We start from the raw sequence: 20,080 nt of genomic DNA on the forward strand, positions 1-20,080 counted from the left end.
TCATTCTATGATGGAAAAAAAGCAGTAAAACTTCTCCACGTGCTTGCCAACTCCATTAATGCATAAAGTACACACACAAAACACACAAAAAGTCAACAAGTAAGCTTCACCTTACTCAAAAATCTTTGTCTAATGAAATAAGTCATATTTCCCTTTTCACCAAGAGAAGGGATTTGGACGAGACCATTTGCTCTAATTATGTTATAATATTCTTCATCATATTTGATGCAAAAGCTCAAAATCAATATTAGTCATACCACACTGAGCTCTTTATTAACCAGAAATACGTGATATAAGTTTTTAAACCATATACAATCAGATTCAATAGGCAGATGGTAGCTACTGAAAATTCCCCAAACCGGCACAAGTTAAATTTAAACACAAGTTGATGGTTCATACATTTGGGTAAGGGACTTGGATAAACTGAAACTGAATTTGATGACATTTACAAATATTTGTACTGTTTTCTTGGATGGTTGCTTGATTCTGACGTGGTGGGTTTTTTCCCCCTTCTCTCTTCTTCCAGGTCTTTCCCAGGGAAGCTACTGCATTAAGCGACCAGCAGGAGATGAACTAACAGACTTGAACCTCTAGACCAGCTCCTTCATTGATTTACAGGCTCAGGTTACAGAACAGAAAAAGCTGTGACCCCCACGTATGGTGAATCATGAGAATGGTCTGTATGTGTGAGGCCACAGAAAACAGAATATCCCTTTTGCTTCTCATTGGATTTTTATTCAGGACCAACACTTTTCAAAGAGTATTCCAGAAAACACTAATCTCATAGAAAAGGCCACATGGTCAGGACATTTTGGGCAATAATAACGCTTGCAGAATTTTTTTAATGGAAGTAATCTCATTTTGGTTCATCTTATTTAAGAATTTTAGATTTTATGTAGAATCCAGACTTCTGGTTCTCTAGAAAAACTGAAGACATGACAACGCAGTGAACATATCCTCACACAGACATAATTTCTTGCAGCTTCCCATTAGTCAGGGAACGAGCTCTCCATTAGTCAAGGACCAACCAACATGCCTGGATTCTGGAAGCCTTTTACTTGGCTCCCCTTGTTTCAGTCTTTCTTGAAGACACACAGTGTCTTTTGGTGTATTAAAGGCTCTGAGAATCCCTCAGTAAATATTTCTATTTATTTTGTTGAAAAAAATTTCCCCAATATATTGGATTATAGATGTTTCTTCCTCCACATCTTGGGATGTACTGTTCTAGATAATTCTTTGGGTTTATGATTTCAGTTTTCACTCCAAAACTTACAGATGAAAATCAATTTCTAATATATCACTTGGTACACGGTTATGGACCATAAAATTAAAGGAATTCTGATTTGTTGGTATGAATTTTATGCTACCTTCTGGAAAATATTTGTGAAAGTATTTAGGAAGCTCAGATTTTGCAATGAGGATTCCATTTCCATTTTTGGATGCTTTTATAGGCATTCAAGATGCAGAACAAATCCACCTGGTTAGAGTGTTTATATATTCAATCAGACTTCAAGGTATATTGGTAGAGATGAAGGAGCCTCTGGATTTTACCCAAAATTTAACTTAAAAATTCCACACTAGGAGACCCACTGTGCTGCTGATCTAGTAACAGCCCCTAATAACATGTATTCTGGAGAAAAGACTTTGGAGAAAAAAAATACACTTGCAATATGATAGGGTAAGTAACAGGAATTTATAGTACTATTATGCTCTACCAGGTAAACTAGAATTTAAGTAGATATTTCCTTCTTATAAGTATCAGCTGAGTAACTCTCAAAAAAAGAAGATGGACACAAATTGATCTTTTGGGGGGTGTCATCCAAGTGATCACTATAGAAGCCCAATAATAGGGTTTGACAGTTCATCTTGCTGGCTGAGAACACTGAACTTGTAATAATGAATTTCTAGTTTTCAAACTATTAGAGTTGGAAATATTGGTTATGATGGCAGCAATGATGTCACGCAAAAAATTCCGGTGGACTTATGTGTCGCTAAGCGGGTGTTCTCTGGATTTGGCTAAAGCAGACTGAGGAAAAGTAAATGGCAAATGAAGAGGACAAGTAGATTTAGAAAGCAGTTATTTACCACTTTAATAGGGCTGTCCAACATTTGGTCACAAGGGTCATTCTGAAATCTAATTTCTTTAATGGTCTTCCCATCTCACCAGAAGATATCTGAACACTCTTGGAAAAAGCAAATCAAATATAGAAAGATGTGCTGTGATAAGACCTGTTGCTACAGCACTATGTGATTAATGATGTCAGACTTTGGATTTAATCAGAGGACATTTCTTCAGTCTAGGACAGCTATACAAAGCCTTAAGACATTGTATTTACAGAACTTAATACAGGGATCCACATATGACCATCACTCTGCCAGAGTCTTAATAGCATGGTGGAGCGGCTCCCTCAAGAATCCTTATTTTTCTTATCTGTGGAAAAGCTAGTAGTTCTAAAAATATTTTCCTGGAAGAGGTTAGAACGGTTATTATATACCAGTTGAATATAAAGTATGGTTATGTAAGCCAAGCTTGCATGCTAACATTGCACAGGGTAGAAAACAATAAAACAGGACGATGTGCTTCCTTGGGCCATCTAGTAGAAAGAGAAGGAAGCTTTTGACTCAGTATCGTTCTGATCTCTCAGATTCCAGGAGTCCACCTGTAGCTGGCCTTCCAGTGTGAGTGCCATGCCGACCTCTCAAAAGGGCACGTGATTTCCTTGCCGATAGAAAAAGAAATGACAACAAAACAAAACAAAACATCCAAAACTCAAAGAGGTACACCAGCCGCCTCAAACTGTGGTACAGTTCATTTTTTGAAGAGAATATATAATATTTCAAAATATTATATATATACATATATTTCAAATGGTACAAAGGAACTATAGATCCAAATTAGAAGACAGTTGATCTTTCTTTGTGATCCCAAAAATTTGCATTGAGAAAACCCTTTTTTTCCTTAACCCACTTTCCATGGTGTTGCCCAAAACTCCGGGTCTTCTCACTCTAGGAGACTTCGTGACACACAGTAAAAGCACTGTGATTATCTGGTAATCAGTCAAAGTGCAAATAAGAAATCCATTTGGCTTCTAATGTATAAGATGTTTTAAATTCTTAAAATGTATTTTCCACAGAGTAGGTTTTCCTTTATTACTATAACAAATGCTTCCGTTAGGTTCTTGGGTGAATCTGAAACCAAAGAAAGAAAGAAAGAAATTTCAGGGAGAAAACAAAATGAAGGCACAAAGAAAGGTGATTAGGCAGAAAAAGAGGACACCTTGAATTTTTAGGATGTTGCTTCTTTCAAGTGAACTAAAGTAAAGAATGTTCAAGTCTAGAGAAGTAGTTCTCAAATGGTGATCAAAGCTTATGGACAGGCCACTGTATTTTTTTTTATCGATTCATTAGATTAATTTTGTCACAATTGAGGAGACAGACTGTTGGAGCAATGCCTGTCCAGGACTGGGTTCGTGGGCATGTAATCTAGTTGCAGGGAGCCCTTTGTCGAAAAGGGCCCTTCACTTGGTTTAATGACCAGGAGTTGCCATCTTGAAATTATTAGTAACTTTTGAACAAGGGCCCCTGTGTTTCCATTTTGCACTGGGCTCTTCCTGCACATTATGTAGTCATTCCTATGTCTGTCTGATGAGAATTTCATGAGTAGGAAATTCCATGGCCTTCTCATGTTGGTCTCTTGTAAGATGCAAAGGGGTGGCATGAGGTGAACTCATTGCCAAGGTCAGATCACGTTTGTTGAGGAACATAAGAGACCTTTGCAAGGTGAGGAACTGTTCCACTCAAACAATGACATGGTGTTCAAGGGCAATCAAGGGCATACTCCTATAACTATCGATGCCATTTAATCCATTCAAATATGGTCCCAAAGACTCTTATTTTCAGAAGGATGCATGCACGAAGAATCACTGGTTTAGAGCATGAATGATGGTTCTAATAGAGTTGAAGGTTCTACTTTAGAGTTTTAGGACTTAAGACATTTTTCTTCGTCATCTCTTAATTTTTTATAGCTTAGAAATTGAGTATTCTGAGGCCAGGAGTGAAGTCCATTTAAAGCTTTCAGGGTTAGGTAGGAACAGTCATACACCATACACATTTGCATTCAAAAGTTGGTTGGACCAGGGGCAGAATGTATGAGAAGTCTTCACACATTTTTTTATTCTTCCATATAAATAACAGATCCTTCCAAACCTTGGTTTCCTACAGTCCAGTGGTGTTTATCACATTTTGTTTCACTGTCTTCTTTTTTACCGAAAGGAGGGAGAAAGCGACATTTCCAAAACTGAACTGGAATTGCCTTTCTTTTATCTGTACTGACCCTCCTCCTCCCTATCCCACTGAACCTTAGGCCCTAGCCTCCACAGAAGACCAGGGGCCGTGTCATGTCCACCATCACATTCCCAAGACTTTTAGATAACAGAGGCTTAATATTATTTATTGAAGAAATGAATGAGCACACTTGGATCCAGGGGCAATTGTGATAGCATAGTTTATTCTTTAAGAAGATGGTTTACTCTTCTTTCCTGCAATCTCTAAATACCCCTCCCTCTCTCCTCCCCCACCATCCCTCTCTCTCTTTTAAAGGCATTTCTTGCAAAACGAATGGACTAGAGATCAAGATTGTGAAGTCTCTCAGAACATTTCAGACCTGGTGGAATTTTGAGGGAAGAAGCTGGAATATGTCAAAGCTGGTACGTTACCCTTCAGTAATATTAAAAAAACCATCAGGGTGATTAGAATGGGTGGAGATATGTAAAGTTAGAGTTGGCATTAGGAGGATGATCCCAGGGGCTGTGGACAAATGATTTTGGTGAATTGTGTTGGGCTAGTCACAGAGAACACCAAATCTGACAAGATGGCTCTTGTGGTTAGGTGTGTAATCTGAGGTCTGCAACTTACTCTTTTAGGAAATGAAACTTGACTCTACATTGTGCAGCAACTGTTGATTTCCTCGCTAGTGTGAAAGACATTGACATATTGGACTGAAGGAAATCCGAGGTTGCTTGATATTTCCCCAGGTATTAGATCAGATTATGTTCTGGTGTTTTAATCTGCTAATTTTCCTTCCCAAATGACTTTGGTTTTCTCCTCATTTTATTCCCCTCTTCTTCCTGTCCCCAAACAACCAATGTTCACCTTTTACATACAAATTATTACACCATTGTCAAACAACTTATTTCTTCTAAGGGGAAGTCTAGCTTTCTAAATGAAGTCATTGTTCCTGAATACACAGGGTATTAGATTGGTTCCTGAATGCATGGAATATAGCCTCCCCACCTTTCAAACTTATATTTTTGATATATCAGTTTAAAGAAAAGAGATAAACTAATAGGCATCTAAAACCATCAGAAAAAAAGTCTCTAGTCAATATTTAGGTCGGTTAGTCTTGCTACAAACTCCCAACAAAGCAGTTTAATAAAACAACAGAAGCAATGATCAAGCAGGAACAGGGTTAAAATTTAGCCAAGAAACTTCACCCAGATGTACTAAGCTTCTCCCCAGAAGGTACCTGTTACCAGTTTTATTGTACCCCAGGCTGGGTTTTTGGAACATGTCTCAAGCATGACTACTTTCTCTCTGTAGGGTGGCATTAAGGAAGCTTCCTCTTTCCCTATGATTTATTCTTCTGAATCTCCTGAAATGGAAGACTTTGCTTAATTCTACTTATCTTTTCTCCTTCCTTCTAAGCTTTATTGTCACCCAGATGCAATTTCCCCAAGGTTTTCCTTAAGACTGTGGCCTGTTACCCTGGCTAGTCCACATTCTGGGGTGTCTGGTTGTTTAAATGAAACACTGAATTTCTACTCTCCACCCTCCTTAAAAAATGAGCATCACAAAAATTTAAATTTTAGACCACATTTTGAACCATCTTTTGTTTATCTACATTTCAAAGAATGATGAGAATTTTCGCTCAGGATGATTAATTTGGAAGTAACTCATATAATAGGGAGGTTTTAGAAAAAAACTATATAGGGAAAAAGAATGAAGTCCCAGGAACCTTTCTTGCAAATTTCTTTACCCTGAAGCTACTTTTAAAAAATAACAGTGTGAAGGAAATTCCCAGTTGCCATTAGCAAGCTGGGTATGTTTCTTCAGGTTTTTGTTTTTGTCTTTTTCTGAGAGAAAGAACTCTTTGAATCAATCCTACACATAAGAACAAAAGAGGTGATTTTCTTTATTCTTCCTTTTACTTTAGTAAGAATTTGAATTTTTTACCCTAAAGATTACCTCTTAAAGAACAATGAAAACATATGATTCATAATTAAAATACATCTGTGAATTAAACTGTTTTAAAAGTTAAATTGCTAGAGTCAACATTTGAAGTGTGTAGGCATATTTATACTCTGATGGGGAAAAATACACAGGGCATACTAGAAAAATTCATATAAAACCTATTTGTAGAGCATATGATCTAAGAACTGGTGTTGGCTATTTATACAGAATGGAGCTCCTGTAGGTATCATCTGGACTCAATTGGTGCCTTTTGTATTTAAAAGTGCTTATTTCATTGGGAATTTCTTGTAAGGAAGGGAGGAGAAAATGTAAGTCAGTGTACTGTTTGGGTTTTCTTGACCCAAATTTCTTAAAAAATTCAGCTTTTTCTAGTGTCTTCTTCTTCCGCCTCTAAAGACAGTCTTGAGAATTCTTAGTTGACTTATGTGCCACGCACATGGCTGTAGAGGATTCTCTTATTTCCTTTCCTGAAATGGATGCACACATCAGAACAGGTACATCCTCTGTTTTTAACCTGGCTGTAAGGGTGATTTATTTCTCTTATACATTCAGCCGTGTGGACTGTGCTCAGCTCACCCAGGGGCGTAGTGAACACAGTGTGTACCAGCCTCTGTTATCATGACTGGACTCCACACCATACTTTGGTGATGCCGGAGAATGTCCAGGATGTATTACAACATGCCTGATGGTTTTAAAATAGACTCTACAAAGGCCAAATCAAAAAAAGTGACGTGGGTCACAAATAAGTAGCACTAACAAGTTCTGTGTTTTGTTCCTTTATTTTCTATCTGCCAAAGAGTCTCCTCGTTGGTATTCTTGGAATTTCACATATCTAAATCCTGAAATGTTTTGATTTGCATTATTGCTCTTTACGGGACTTTCAAGTCTGAAGGTACTATTAAAACAGGGCTCACCATCAATAAAGAGTGATTGGTTATCATTTGGGATAGGGAATGGAGATGTGGCAGAGGATATGTCAGCAATGTGTTTAAAACAATGGTGCCTGGATTCCAATCATACTGGCCAAAATTCAGAGTAGCTTAAAACTAACTTGTGAGGGTATCTTCAAATTACTTGGTAAAGTCATCGTCAGGTAAAATGTAACCAAAGGGAAACCTGAAATCCATACTCTACCAACTAATCAAGATGATTTTTGGGCTAAGCATCAGGAACTGGGCTCATTTTCGAATACTCTCTTCTGTAGGTGTCTCATTGAAATGATACGATAATCCAGGCAGAGCTTCTTAGAGCATAGTTTCATGTTAACAAGCTAGGGTGGTTCAGGCATCCCTCCTGGGTGCAAGCCAGGGAGGTATAGCCATTTACTGGCTAATGTGGTCAATACAGGCAACTAAATTTGACACACAGTGCCTCCACTTATTTTATATATATAAAAAATTTTCTTACGGTGTTATGTTTCCTGCATCACAAAGATGCAAGAACCAATTTTATTTTGTGAAAAGACGATTCTGAGAAGAAGACCAAGGTAAGACTCATAATACAGGGGCTGGAATCAGAGATGCCCTTTTAAATTTGGGTCACCTCTTTGGAAGTCTGCAAGTTCAACATATTGGAATTTGTAGATGGTGAAGCTTGTTTTAAAAAATACCCAATACTTAAAACACATACACACGTAACAGGGCTGATATTCATGTGGTACATGTACATATCACCATACTGGCTCTTAAAATATTGATATACTTTTGTACTAGTGAATAAATAGTTACTGTCTTAAGTACCCTGACCAAACGCCCTTCACACCCCCATCAGAACTTCCAGACTCTCCTACGGACCAGTATCTATAGGGTCAACGGCTGGCCTAGCTGTCCTCTCCAACCTGCTCCAGCATCATGACACCAATTCTGATGGGCTGGGTAGCCTCATACAGGTCATTACATATTTTGAAGCCAACTCCTGATTTATCCGCACAAAGTAAGAAACAATTATTCACATCAGAGAATTCTTTCACCTCCCTAAGAGAGCATCAAACAATTCCTTTAAAGAACCTTTAGAAGATGGCTGCACTTAAATGCAGAACTGTTCAGGAAACCATCTGGATGAATTAGGCTAGACCCTTATTTTATTATCCATTCTGAGTACCACAGATATCAGATGCAGAATCCAAATAATTGCCTCACTGCTCCTCCTTCCTTTGGCTGTGGTAACCTAGCTTTATTTATGACTCAGTAAGAGAAACACTAAACTGCTCAGTATGGAAAAGTCAAGTTCAATCTCTAACTTCTCTCTGATGGATAGACACTGATCTGAATGGTCAAGAAGAGCTTCTGTTGGGGAAAAGGCTTCTTCCTCTGCTTTTCAAAGCTTTTCTGGGTGGTGTTTGTAAATACGACACAAAGGCAAACAGTACAGTTCGTAACACGCATGAGACATTTGAAAAAAAATGAACTTACTCTTGTGGTCTTGATTTTATTGCCTGTAGCACACATCCATCCGGAATTATCAGGGAGTGTCTTACACTCTTCTCCTTCTAGACAAGGTTCCATCTCACACCACCATTTCCCAATCACTATGGAGGCTGTGCAAAGACAGGAAACAAGTGTGTACGCAATTCATCCAAACAACCTGGGCGCAAGGCTGAGTTCTTCTACAGATGTTAATGCTCTCTGAAACACATTAGGTCCTTTTTAACTTTCATGATTGGCTAAGACTACTCTACTAAGAAGAATGAGATTTTAACTTAAACATCTTAAAATGCAAATATAATTATGCCATCTGGTTTCATCAAGCTACATTTTGTCCACAATATCCTTGTATGATGAAAAGATACAGAATGGGGACATTTACTTTTTGGAGGAAATTTTGTGTTAAGTTTGTAGATCAAAGACCTGGTGCTTTCTTTTCAGTGAAAGGGACAAAAGGGCTAACTGTTCTTCAGAATGACTAATTGAGCTCTTGTTTTCAGAAAGGCCCGTTTATTCACCCAGCTTTAGGGTTTATCTCCCACCCTACAGCCTTTGAGATATCAAAGGCTTACCAAAAAAGAAAAAATGAATTGACCAAAAGTATAAAAGAAAACCTGCAAAATTAAAACCAAGTCATAATAAATGAAACTATTTGATTACAGTCAAAAGTATATTTGATACGAGCTGTGGTTTCCTTTCAATAGGTTTAAGGTGATATGAGTGGAACTTTGAAAACTTGACCCTCTGATAAAATAGCCCTATTTTTCAGGGTGATATTGAGGCTGCCCACATTAGGAAGCTGGCAATGAATTTAGTGGATGGATTTATAGCACACTTTTTTGGATAATGAGATTTTAGAAAACTGGAGACTAGATTCGCTCAGTACAAATCAAGCAGCCCCACATCTTAACATCCTGAGTGAAAATTTTTTCTGCACGAGCGTTGGTCATTTCTGAAGCTGCTCAAGGCATTTTTTTTTTTTTTTTACAAATCCACCTGGGCATTTTCCTGCAAAATCCTTAAAATGTCTGTGAGTGTTTCTTCTGTGATACTTTCCAAGTGGCTGTCTTGACACTGGACTGAAACTCTAGGTCTTTATCTAAAAGAAAATTGGTCGCTTCCCAACCCCTCACATTTCCACCCTGTCTCTATCCTGACGTTTAATTCTCACAACAACAAAGAACCCACATGACATTTCTTAATGTCACAGAAGATTAATCTTAAAACGAAATGGAGTCCACGCCACAGGGAAGCAGGAGCACATTAAAATCCTCTATCCACCCAGCATTCACTAGAGGGATTAGATTGCTACCTTAGAAGCAGAATGGTTGAAACGTCCGGACATCTACCTGCATTTAGGTTTCCCCCTTCTAGACTTTTCTTATTTCAGCCTTCCCCTCCTTTAGAATAGTCTTCCTCAAATTTTCCTTTGAATAAAAATTACTCTGCAGGATTATATATGCAAAATCATTTCTACTCTATTATACAGTCAATTTGAGGATTTTTTTTCAAGGGTAACTTTGCCTGTTATGTGATGCACGCCTTATACGTGGACCAGACCAAATCGCCTAAGATGCAACTACATTGGATAGGGCAAGCAGAGGAAGGAAAATCTTGCACATAGTTCTATCCTTATGCAGGACAATGTGATAATTTTGGTAAAACACAGACTAATAACAGAAAACACGAATACTTCACAGAGTCCAAAATGATTATGAATGTTCTGGATGATTTTCTTTTTAACAACAGGTCTCAGCATCAGGGTATGGACTAGAAGAAGAAGCTAGTCAGGAGTTAAGAGGACTTATTTGTGTGAATTAATAGGTGACAATACTAAATAGAGAAGCATATATTTTGACAGCAAGAAAAACATATGTGGCCTTGAAGGGGAAAAAAAAATAAACAGCAAAGCTTCCAGTAATGTCAGATACAAGTCAGTGTTTGGCAGTGTTTATTGAGAGCCTTCAAGCTGAGGCTCCCTGCCTGCTAGAGCTCAGTCACAAACAGGCCAATCACATTTGCCATGTGTGTCCCCTTAAAGCCCACCTAATATTTCAATACTGCTGCCCTGCATCTCGACCATCACGAATGGACACTCTCTGAGGGGAAACTGCCTTTCCCAGTGGTCTTTGATTTAGAATTTGTCCCTCTTTTTTCACAGGGGCACACAAATAATGAACAAGTACTGGTAAGGTCAGACATGAGCACCTTTGCCTCTTTCTAAAGGACCCTGTTCCATCTTCTTTTCGCTGCTGTGCCCTCTCACAGCTGCCTTACTTTGTTGCAAGCTAACAAAGCACTTTCTCCTCTTTCTCTCAAGCATTAATATCTCCTAAATGAAAATGTAGACAGTAGGAAAAAGAATACATCTCAAAACCCAAGTATGACTTTTAATTCAAGTTTATAGAGACCACTGGCTTGGAGGGGAAGAGAAAAAGCTTTCTAAGAATGAAAATGTCCCAGACTTGCCTACGGTCTCTAAAAACTGTTACAGTTGCCTTTCTAAATGGAGTTTGATGACTTGGCACTACTCTCTGGCTTATTAGAATCTAGTTCATTTTACCAGGGTTGCTTTTCTAAAGATGCTATTAGACCTATTTTGTTTCTGCTTTGTGCATTCCACAGTCATCTTAATATATATGATTTTAGGGCCTAGGTCAAACTATAGTCTCGCATCCTAGTTTTTTCATGAACTCGTATTTCCTGCAATATCTTTAAAAAAGTTCACAAAGAAAGGATCTAAAAATTGCCTCCTCTTCTCCCAATTCGGAAGCTACTGAAAACCTTCTGATTATTGGAAAAGGAGTGATCAATTAGATTTAATAAAATGAGCTAATATTAATGATATTTAGTTGTTTTTAAATATTTTTTTCTTAGAGATAATTATAATGATAAAACCATAAATAAAAATAATTCTAAAAGTCTGAATTATAGTGGTCAGTTCAATAATAAAACTGATAACTGACATTTCTGAATGCTTCTTACGTGTCTCTGTGTTAGGTACTTTTAAATGTATTATCTCAGTCTTCAAAGCAACCCTATGAAGTAGATATTATTATGAACCCATTTTTTTTTTAGATAAAAAAACTAAAGCCCATAACGGTTAAGTAACTTTCCCAAGCTTACACAGGTAGGAAGTTCAGAAATTAACGCAAGAATCCAGGCCTGCTTAACCACAAAATCTATGTTTTCCATCACGATAGTGCTAAGTCATTCTAGTTCTGTATTCAAAATTCATAGGTCTTCAAAAAAACATGTATTGCCTGCTGAGTGGATAAATGAATTCTCTCCGCTCTATTTTTAAAATTTTATTCTATTTTATTTATTTTATTATTTTTGGCTGCCTTGGTTCTTCGTTGCCGCGTGCAGGCTTTCTCTAGTTGTGCCAAGCCGGGGCTACTCTTCGTCGGTGCGCGTGCTTCTCATTGCGGTGGTTTCTCTTGTTGCGGACCACAGGCTCTAGGCCAGCGGGCTTCAGTAGCTGTGGCACGTGGGCTCTAGAGCACAGGCTCAGTAGTTGTGGCGCACGGGCTTAGTTGCTCCGCAGCATGTGGGATCCTCATGGACCAGGGCTCGAACCCGTGTCCCCTGCGTTGGCAGGCGGACTCCCAACCACTGTGCCACCAGGGAATCCCTGCTCTATTATTATTGGAAATAAATTTCATATCAACACAAACACTTGCATAAAACAAAAAAATTCAGCTTCTTGTAAAATTAACTTGAAAAGTAATTTGGGCAAAGGGACAGCTCGTTACACTTGTTTCTTCTTAGTCTCAGCTACACATTGCTTGGTTTCATTAGTTGTAGCGTTCTAACAGAAATTCTCACTAGCGAACACTTTCTGAATCCATGAGAAACTTATGAGGTAGATGCGTAACTGCTCTAAGAACTTTTATCACTTAGAAGAACTGAATTAATTAAATATCAGCTGCAAAACCTAATTCTGTCTTATCTGTGGTGATTATGAAAAAGGGTCTTAAAAGTCCCTTTTCACACTGGCATTCTGGGATTCTCTCTATGAATGTGCCGTGTTCAGAAAAATATCTGATCTTCAACTTTTTCAAGAATGTTCATCTTTCCTTGAGATATTCTTAAAATCACTAAGTCCACTTTAATCATGAGTCCTTTTTTTTAACATCTTTATTGGAGTATACTTGCTTCACAATGGTGTGTTAGTTTCTGTTTTATAACAAAGTGAATCAGTTATACATATACATATGTTCCCATATCTCTTCCCTCTTGCGTCTCCCTCCCTCCCACCCTCCCTATCCCACCCCTACAGGCGGTCACAAAGCACCGAGCTGATCTCCCTGTGCTCTGCGGCTGCTTCCCACTAGCTATCTACCTTACATTTGGTAGTGTATATATATCCATGCCACTCTCACTTTGTCCCAGCTTACCCTTCCCCCTCCCCATATCCTCAAGTCCATTCTCTAGTAGGTCTGTGTCTTTATTCCCGTCTTGCCCCTAGGTTCTTCATGACCTTTTTTTTTTTTCTCCTTAGATTCCATATATATGTGTTAGCAAATGGTATTTGTTTTTCTCTTTCTGACTTACTTCATTCTGTATGACAGACTCTAGGTCCATCCATCTCACTACAAATAACTCAATTTTGTTTCTTTTTATAGCTGAATTATATTCCATTGTATATATGTGCCACTTCTTCTTTATCCGTTCACCTGTTGATGGACACTTAGGTTGCTTCCATGTCCTGGCTATTGTAAATAGAGCTGCAATGAACATTGTGGTACATGACTCTTTTTGAATTATGGTTTTCTCAGGGTATATGCCCAGTACTGGGATTTCTGGGTCGTATGGTAGTTCTATTTTTAGTTTTTTAAGGAACCTCCATACTGTTCTCCATAGTGGCTGATAAAAACCCTGCAGAAAGTAGGCATAGAGGGAATTTTACTCAACATAATAAAGGCCATATACGACAAACCCACAGCCAACATCGTCCTCAATGGTGAAAAACTGAAACCATTTCCACTAAGATCAGGAATAAGACAAGGTTGCTCACTCTTACCACTATTATTCAACATAGTTTTGGAAGTTTTAGCCACAGCAATCAGAGAAGAAAAAGAAATAAAAGGAATCCAAATCGGAAAAGAAGAAGTAATGCTGTCACTGTTTGCAGATGACATGATACTATACATAGAGAATCCTAAAGATGCTACCAGAAAACTACTAGAGCTTATCAATGAATTTGGTAAAGTAGCAGGATACAAAATTAATGCACAGAAATCTCTGGTATTTCTATACACTAATGATGAAAAATCTGAAAGTGAAATCAAGAAAACACTCCCATTTACCATTGCAACAAAAAGAATAAAATATCTAGGAAAAAACCTACCTAATGAAACAAAAGACCTGTATGCAGAAAATTATAAGACACTGATGAAAGAAATTAAAGATGATACAAATAGATAGAGAGATATACCATGTTCTTGGATTGGAAGAATCAACATTGTGAAAATGACGCTACTACCCAAAGCAATCTATAGATTTAATGCAATCCCTATCAAACTACCATTGGCATTTTTTACAGAACTAGAACAAAAAACTTCACAATTTGTATGGAAACACAAAAGACCTCGAATAGCCAAAGCAATCTTGAGAACGAAAAATGGAGCTGGAGGAATCAGGCTCCCTGACTTCAGACTATACTACAAAACTACAGTAATCAAGACAGTATGGTACTGTCACAAAAACAGAAATACAGATCAATGGAACAGGATAGAAAGCCCAGAGATAAACCCATGCACATATGGTCCCCTTATCTTTGATAAAGGAGGCAAGAATATACAGTGGAGAAAAGACAGCCTTTTCAATAAGTGGTGCTGGGAAAACTGGACAGCTACATGTAAAGGTATGAGATTAGATCACTCCCCAACACCATACACAAAAATAAGCTCAAAATGGATTAAAGACCTAAATGTAAGGCCAGACACTATCAAATTCTTAGAGGAAAACATAGGCAGAACACTCTATGACATAAATCACAGCAAGATCCTTTTTGACCCACCTCCTAGAGAAATGGAAATAAAAACAAAAATAAACAAATGGGACCTAATGAAACTTCAAAACTTTTGCACAGCAAAGGAAACCATAAACAAGACCAAAAGACAACCCTCAGAATGGGAGAAAATATTTGCAAACGAAGCAACTGACAAAGGATTAATATCCAAAATTTACAAGCAGCTCATGCAGCTCAATATCAAAAAAACAAACAACCCAATCCCAAAATGGCCAGAAGACCTAAATAGACATTTCTCCAAAGAAGATATACAGATTGGCAACAAACACATGAAAGAATGCTGAACGTCATTAATCATTAGAGAAATGCAAATCAAAACTACAATGATATCATCTCACACTGATCAGAATGGCCATCATTAAAAAAATCTAGCAACAGTAAATGCTGGAGAGGGTGTGGAGAAAAGGCAACGCTCTTGCACTGTTGGTGGGAATGTAAATTAATCATGAGTCTTGATTTCACCCTTATAGCAGGTCATACTGCTGTCATGCAGAAGACAGACTGTAGAAGGAGAGTCAATCCATCTTTCAGTGATACATCATAAATGGAGCAGAAATCTTGTTTTTTTTTTTTCTCCCCCCTTTGGTTGTTGCCGTTCAGTTTGAGCAATTTTCCCATGGAAATAGAAAAAGATAGAATAAGCAATGGCTTAATAAACATAGAAATAAACATCATATTATCTAAGAACTGTGGTCCCCTTTTTATCATTTCAGCAGATAACACTTGAGTTGCAGTTCAGCAAATGTTTATTGGGTACTTTGCACAGTCAAAGCACTACCTGATTTGCTGAGAGCGATAAAATAATGAACACGACATAGTCCCTGCCCTCAGAACCTACAACTTAGTTCAGGGTTTCTCAATATAGGCACTATTGGCATTTTGGCATGAATTACAGTAAAGAGATAAAATGAACAAAAAGTGCTCCTCCAATAGTAAATACATTAATATACTAGAAGAGCAAATTCACAGTGGGGAGTAGGAAAAGAGGAACTCTTAATAAGATTGTAGAAGTTTCTGAAAGCAAGATGCCTGGGCTTAAAATTGTTTTTTCATTAAATTTTTTTTTAAGGAAAGTTAGGTCATTGAAGATTCTACATTCTGTGAGCAAAGGGAGGACGTGTTATAGGGATAGTTGGGGAAGATGAATTTGGCAGTGGTGTGCAAGATGCAAGAAGGAAGAAGCAAGCACCTGAAATGCCAGATAAGCCCTACTGCATTCAAACAGAGAACTGATAGGTCTTGATTTTTGGATGCCTGCTCTAGAATTGTGAAGCAGGGCAGAGCTGAACGTGATGTTAGGAACAACTGAGGAAACACTGTTGCCAGTATCTCAACCATATTAACTGTAACCCGAACCACACTGGACTCTAATTATTAGCTTATTAGCTCAGGTGCCTGCCTACTCACTAGGTGGTGAACTTCTTGAGGGCACAGATCACATTGCATTCATCTTTGAATGGCATAGAGTAGCTCGAGACAGGTTTGCCAATTTTAAATGAATGAATGCAAAATGAAAGAAAAAGAGAAAGAAAACAAAGTAGTGCCTATATCAAAGGATTGTGAGGGTCCCATAAGAAAATCCATCCCAAGCACTTATCAGAGTGTCTGGCATTCAGCAAATGTTTAATAAATATTAGCTATTACTATCATCATCAGCATCATCATTTTTATTACTCAAAAGAATGAAATCATTCCCAAAGAGAAAAGGCAATTCTTCACAAAGTTAGTGAGTACACCATTGTTTTTCGATATTATGCCAAACTCTCAGCTTGCTTCTATGACTTATGAGAGTTTGAGCATAAATTGAATGACTGAACATATGACTGCATTCATGTTCCCAGAAGTAGGTTATAAGTACATCAATCAAGACAAATTTCCAGGCTCATTTTTGTGCAACCTGTCATGCAGTTTAAAGCAATGGCTGGAACTCCATTAGAGGAATGGGACCGCGCTCCAGCTTCCCTTTTGGCACAGGCTGTTGGAACAGCTGTTCCGATTCTCTTCTTCACAAGACCTGCAGCGACTCCCTGTGTGTGACTGTCTTTATCAAAGCAAACAGAAAATTAAAGGCATTGAATAACATTGCCTATAGACATTCCAAACTCCCTCTTTCCTGTGAGCTCACATGTAAGGATTGGATCCAGTTTGGAGGGATAAGGGAATGGTTAAGTCTCTAAGCTCTTGGGTATGTAATAGAGGGACCCAGGTTTGAACCTTAACTCCATCACTTACTGGTAGAATGGCTTCAGAAAGTTCTTTGGTTCAAGTCTCAGGTTCCTGAGTTATAAATGGAGTTAATAAAAATCACAACTGGTTATTGTGAATTTTAGATGAAATAAGATACTTAGCAGAATACCTAATAAACGTTATACTCAACACATGGAAATTACTACTGTTATTTATCCATATGTCCACTATCTATCTATGTATGCATTCATGCAATTACCTTTATAGAGAGTGAGTACCTTTTTTTTTTCTTAAATGGAAGTTTATCCTAGTTCTGGGATGCACATATTTGCTTTTTACTGATTAGACTGTACTTCTTGGTAGGATCTATAATATATTTTGGAGACATACATAGAATTAATAGCTGATGATAGGATTCATTAGCACTGCTTCTCTTCTACAAATTCTATTCTAGTGCTTTTCAAACTGAGGCAATTTATCTTGGTGAGGCTGGAAGTGAGGATGTGGATTGTGAAACGGGCAGTACTTAAAGACAGAAGATAAGAGTGGTACAATTTCCTTGAGTGATAGTTTTCCTTGAAGGTATCTGAAGACAAAAGTTATATTTTATTCATTCAAAAGCTATTCATTAACTACTGTGCTGGACATAAAAGAGACACAGTTCCTACCCTAAAGTGGCATACAATCTCTTGTGGGAAACACTATATGTAATGATGGGATAATGAGGGGGTAATTTAACCACCAAGTAATCAACCAAAGTGTTTTCATATTAAAGCAAATAAGAATATTTACTATGAGGTAAAAGGCTAACTTCACATGAATTTTAAGATAAAACACAAAACAAAGAAATCTTTTACTTTTCATGGGCAGTCTTATCAGAATGCAGGGATACACTTCCTACTGCTTTGAAAAAAAGCTGTCTGCTTGGTGAGAAAGAATGTTCAGATTTTTTGCCAACTTAAGGGAACACTCCTAATCCCTGCCAACAATAACATTCCTCTTCGTGGTCTGGACACCAGGGCTGGCGTTTCTGGATTATTTTGCACTTTCAATACGTGATAACTCTATTCATGCATCTACTTATACTTCAAACACTGGATGTTGGTCTTGCTTTCCCTAAATTGATGGTTTTATTTTAGAATTAAATTCAGCTATATTTTTTTGTGTTTGTGTAGGTACGTAATTTAAAATATACAGTTAAGAAGGAACACAAAGAACCATGGTTATTAGACAGATTTCCTACTGTACATCCCTTGTATTCTCAAATTTAACATTCTGTGTTAAAGACGAACCCTGAAGTTTACAGTAGACAGTAAGTGTAATTTTGATGTTCTTATTTTTGCCTACCATAGAAAACTTTACATTTTTCCTCCCCAATTTTAAAAGTAATATATATTCTTTTCTAAAATTCAAAGCGTATGGATAATTAGAACAAGGAAAATAAACACAATTGCATTAGGCAGAGGTAAATTGCTACATTTGGGTATGTTTTTCCTAGACTTTCTCTATGATTATTCCTTACATAGTATCCAGAGTGATCTTTTAAAATGCAAACGATTTCCTATCATTCATCTCTTAAAACTCTCCAACGTTTCCATCACTTAGAATAAACTCTTTACAATTGGCCTACAGACACCCACCTTACTTGGTCCCGCCTGTTTCTTCAACCATGTCTTCCACCATTCCCACTTCCACCCCCCACCCCTCATTTTGTTCCAATCTCTCTGGCCCTCTAGCTCTTCTGCAAACCTGGAAACCTCTTTTATGATTTGGCTAACCCTTTGTCTGGGCTGTGTTCGCCCAGAATTGACATTAACCAGGCCTCAATTCAATTGTTTGTTCTCTGAGTGGTCTTATCTAAACTAATTCACACCTGCTTACCCTGCCACTTTCCCCTCACGTTCGGCTTTTCTTTTCTTTTTTTTTTTGTTCATGTTAGATGTTGCCATTTCTTTCCTTTTTTTTTTTTTTACATCTTTATTGGAGTATAATTGCTTTACAATGGTGTGTTAGTTTCTGCTTTATAACAAAGTGAATCAGTTATACATATACATATGTTCCCATATCTCTTCCCTCTCGCGTCTCCCTCCCTCCCACCTCCCTATCCCACCCCTCCAGGCGGTCACAAAGCACCGAGCTGATCTCCCTGTGCTCAGCACATACTATTACCAAATTCACAGAACATATTTTGTTGGCCTGGATATTTGCCTTTTCCTCCCACTTGATGGTAAGCTCCATGAAAGTTTGGACTTTATATTTCCAAACAGCTAGAACAGTGCCGCATATAGTAGATGATCACTATATATATTTAAAATGGTTGTATAAATGTATATACATAAATAATGTAAATTTTTTGAAAAAAGTAAGATCACACCACATAGTTTTCTACCCTTCTTTAAAACCTAAACACTGAATCATAAACATTTTTCCATGTCTATTAATAAATGAAATGCATCATTATTTTAATGCCTGCATAATATTCCATAGGAAGGCTGCATCTTAATTAATTTAACTAATCCCCTACTGTTGGAAATTTAGGTTGTCTTTCTTTGGGGTTGGTTGGCTGATTGCTATTAGAAAGGATGCTTACATGAACAACCTTGCACACATATCTTTGCAAATGTATTTATTTCCCCAGAATGAATTCCAAGGAGTGGAATTTCTGAGTCAAAGGGTAAAAAATGTTTGGTACTTCTGATATATATCATCAATATGTCCTCCAGAAAATTTGTACAAACTGGTATTTCCCATCCAATGTACCCATTTCTCTGTACAGCGTCACCAACATTGTTAGCATTCTTAATGAGTGCAGTGAAATATGGATTTTGTTTGTTTTTTGGGGGGGTGCAGAAACATGTGGCTTAACTGGAGAACCCTAACTGTCAGCTTTCATGTTCCAACTTGACTTCCAAAAGAGTGACCTACTATAGCAATAGGGCCTCAATTTCTTTGTGAATAATTCCTCCTCAAAGAATCCAACTGAGAGGGTTGTCACAGAATAAAGAGAGCATAGGGAGGTCAGGCATAGGGAAGGCTCTAAGCCAAAAGCAAAACCAAAACCACTACATTGGAGTCCTTAGGGAGCATCGGTATTTCCTGGAGGTCCCCAGTGGATGGAATGTGCCTACTGCACACGGATCTCTCGGGTTCAGCCAACTCAGTGTGGAGAATCTTGCTGTTTCAG

The 20,080-nt window shown here is 37.8% G+C and overlaps 1 protein-coding gene across 5 annotated transcripts in view; it reads right to left on the reverse strand.

Annotated features, from left to right (window-relative positions):
* Window positions 1-254: 254 nt before the first annotated feature.
* Window positions 255-20,080, reverse strand: part of TAFA1 (TAFA chemokine like family member 1) — a 778,535-nt gene continuing 758,709 nt past the window's right edge. For all 5 annotated transcript variants that reach the window (XM_060307400.1, XM_070046608.1, XM_070046607.1 and 2 more), the window contains 2 exons: window positions 8,661-8,785; window positions 255-3,189 (listed from right to left, as the gene is read on the reverse strand). In XM_060307400.1, the coding sequence (XP_060163383.1) occupies window positions 3,172-3,189; window positions 8,661-8,785 (143 nt within the window). In that variant the 3' untranslated portion in view covers window positions 255-3,171. The remainder of the gene's footprint in view (window positions 3,190-8,660; window positions 8,786-20,080) is intronic.

Source organism: Globicephala melas, chromosome 11 (genome assembly GCF_963455315.2).
Source record: "Globicephala melas chromosome 11, mGloMel1.2, whole genome shotgun sequence".
Lineage (NCBI taxonomy): Eukaryota > Metazoa > Chordata > Mammalia > Artiodactyla > Delphinidae > Globicephala > Globicephala melas.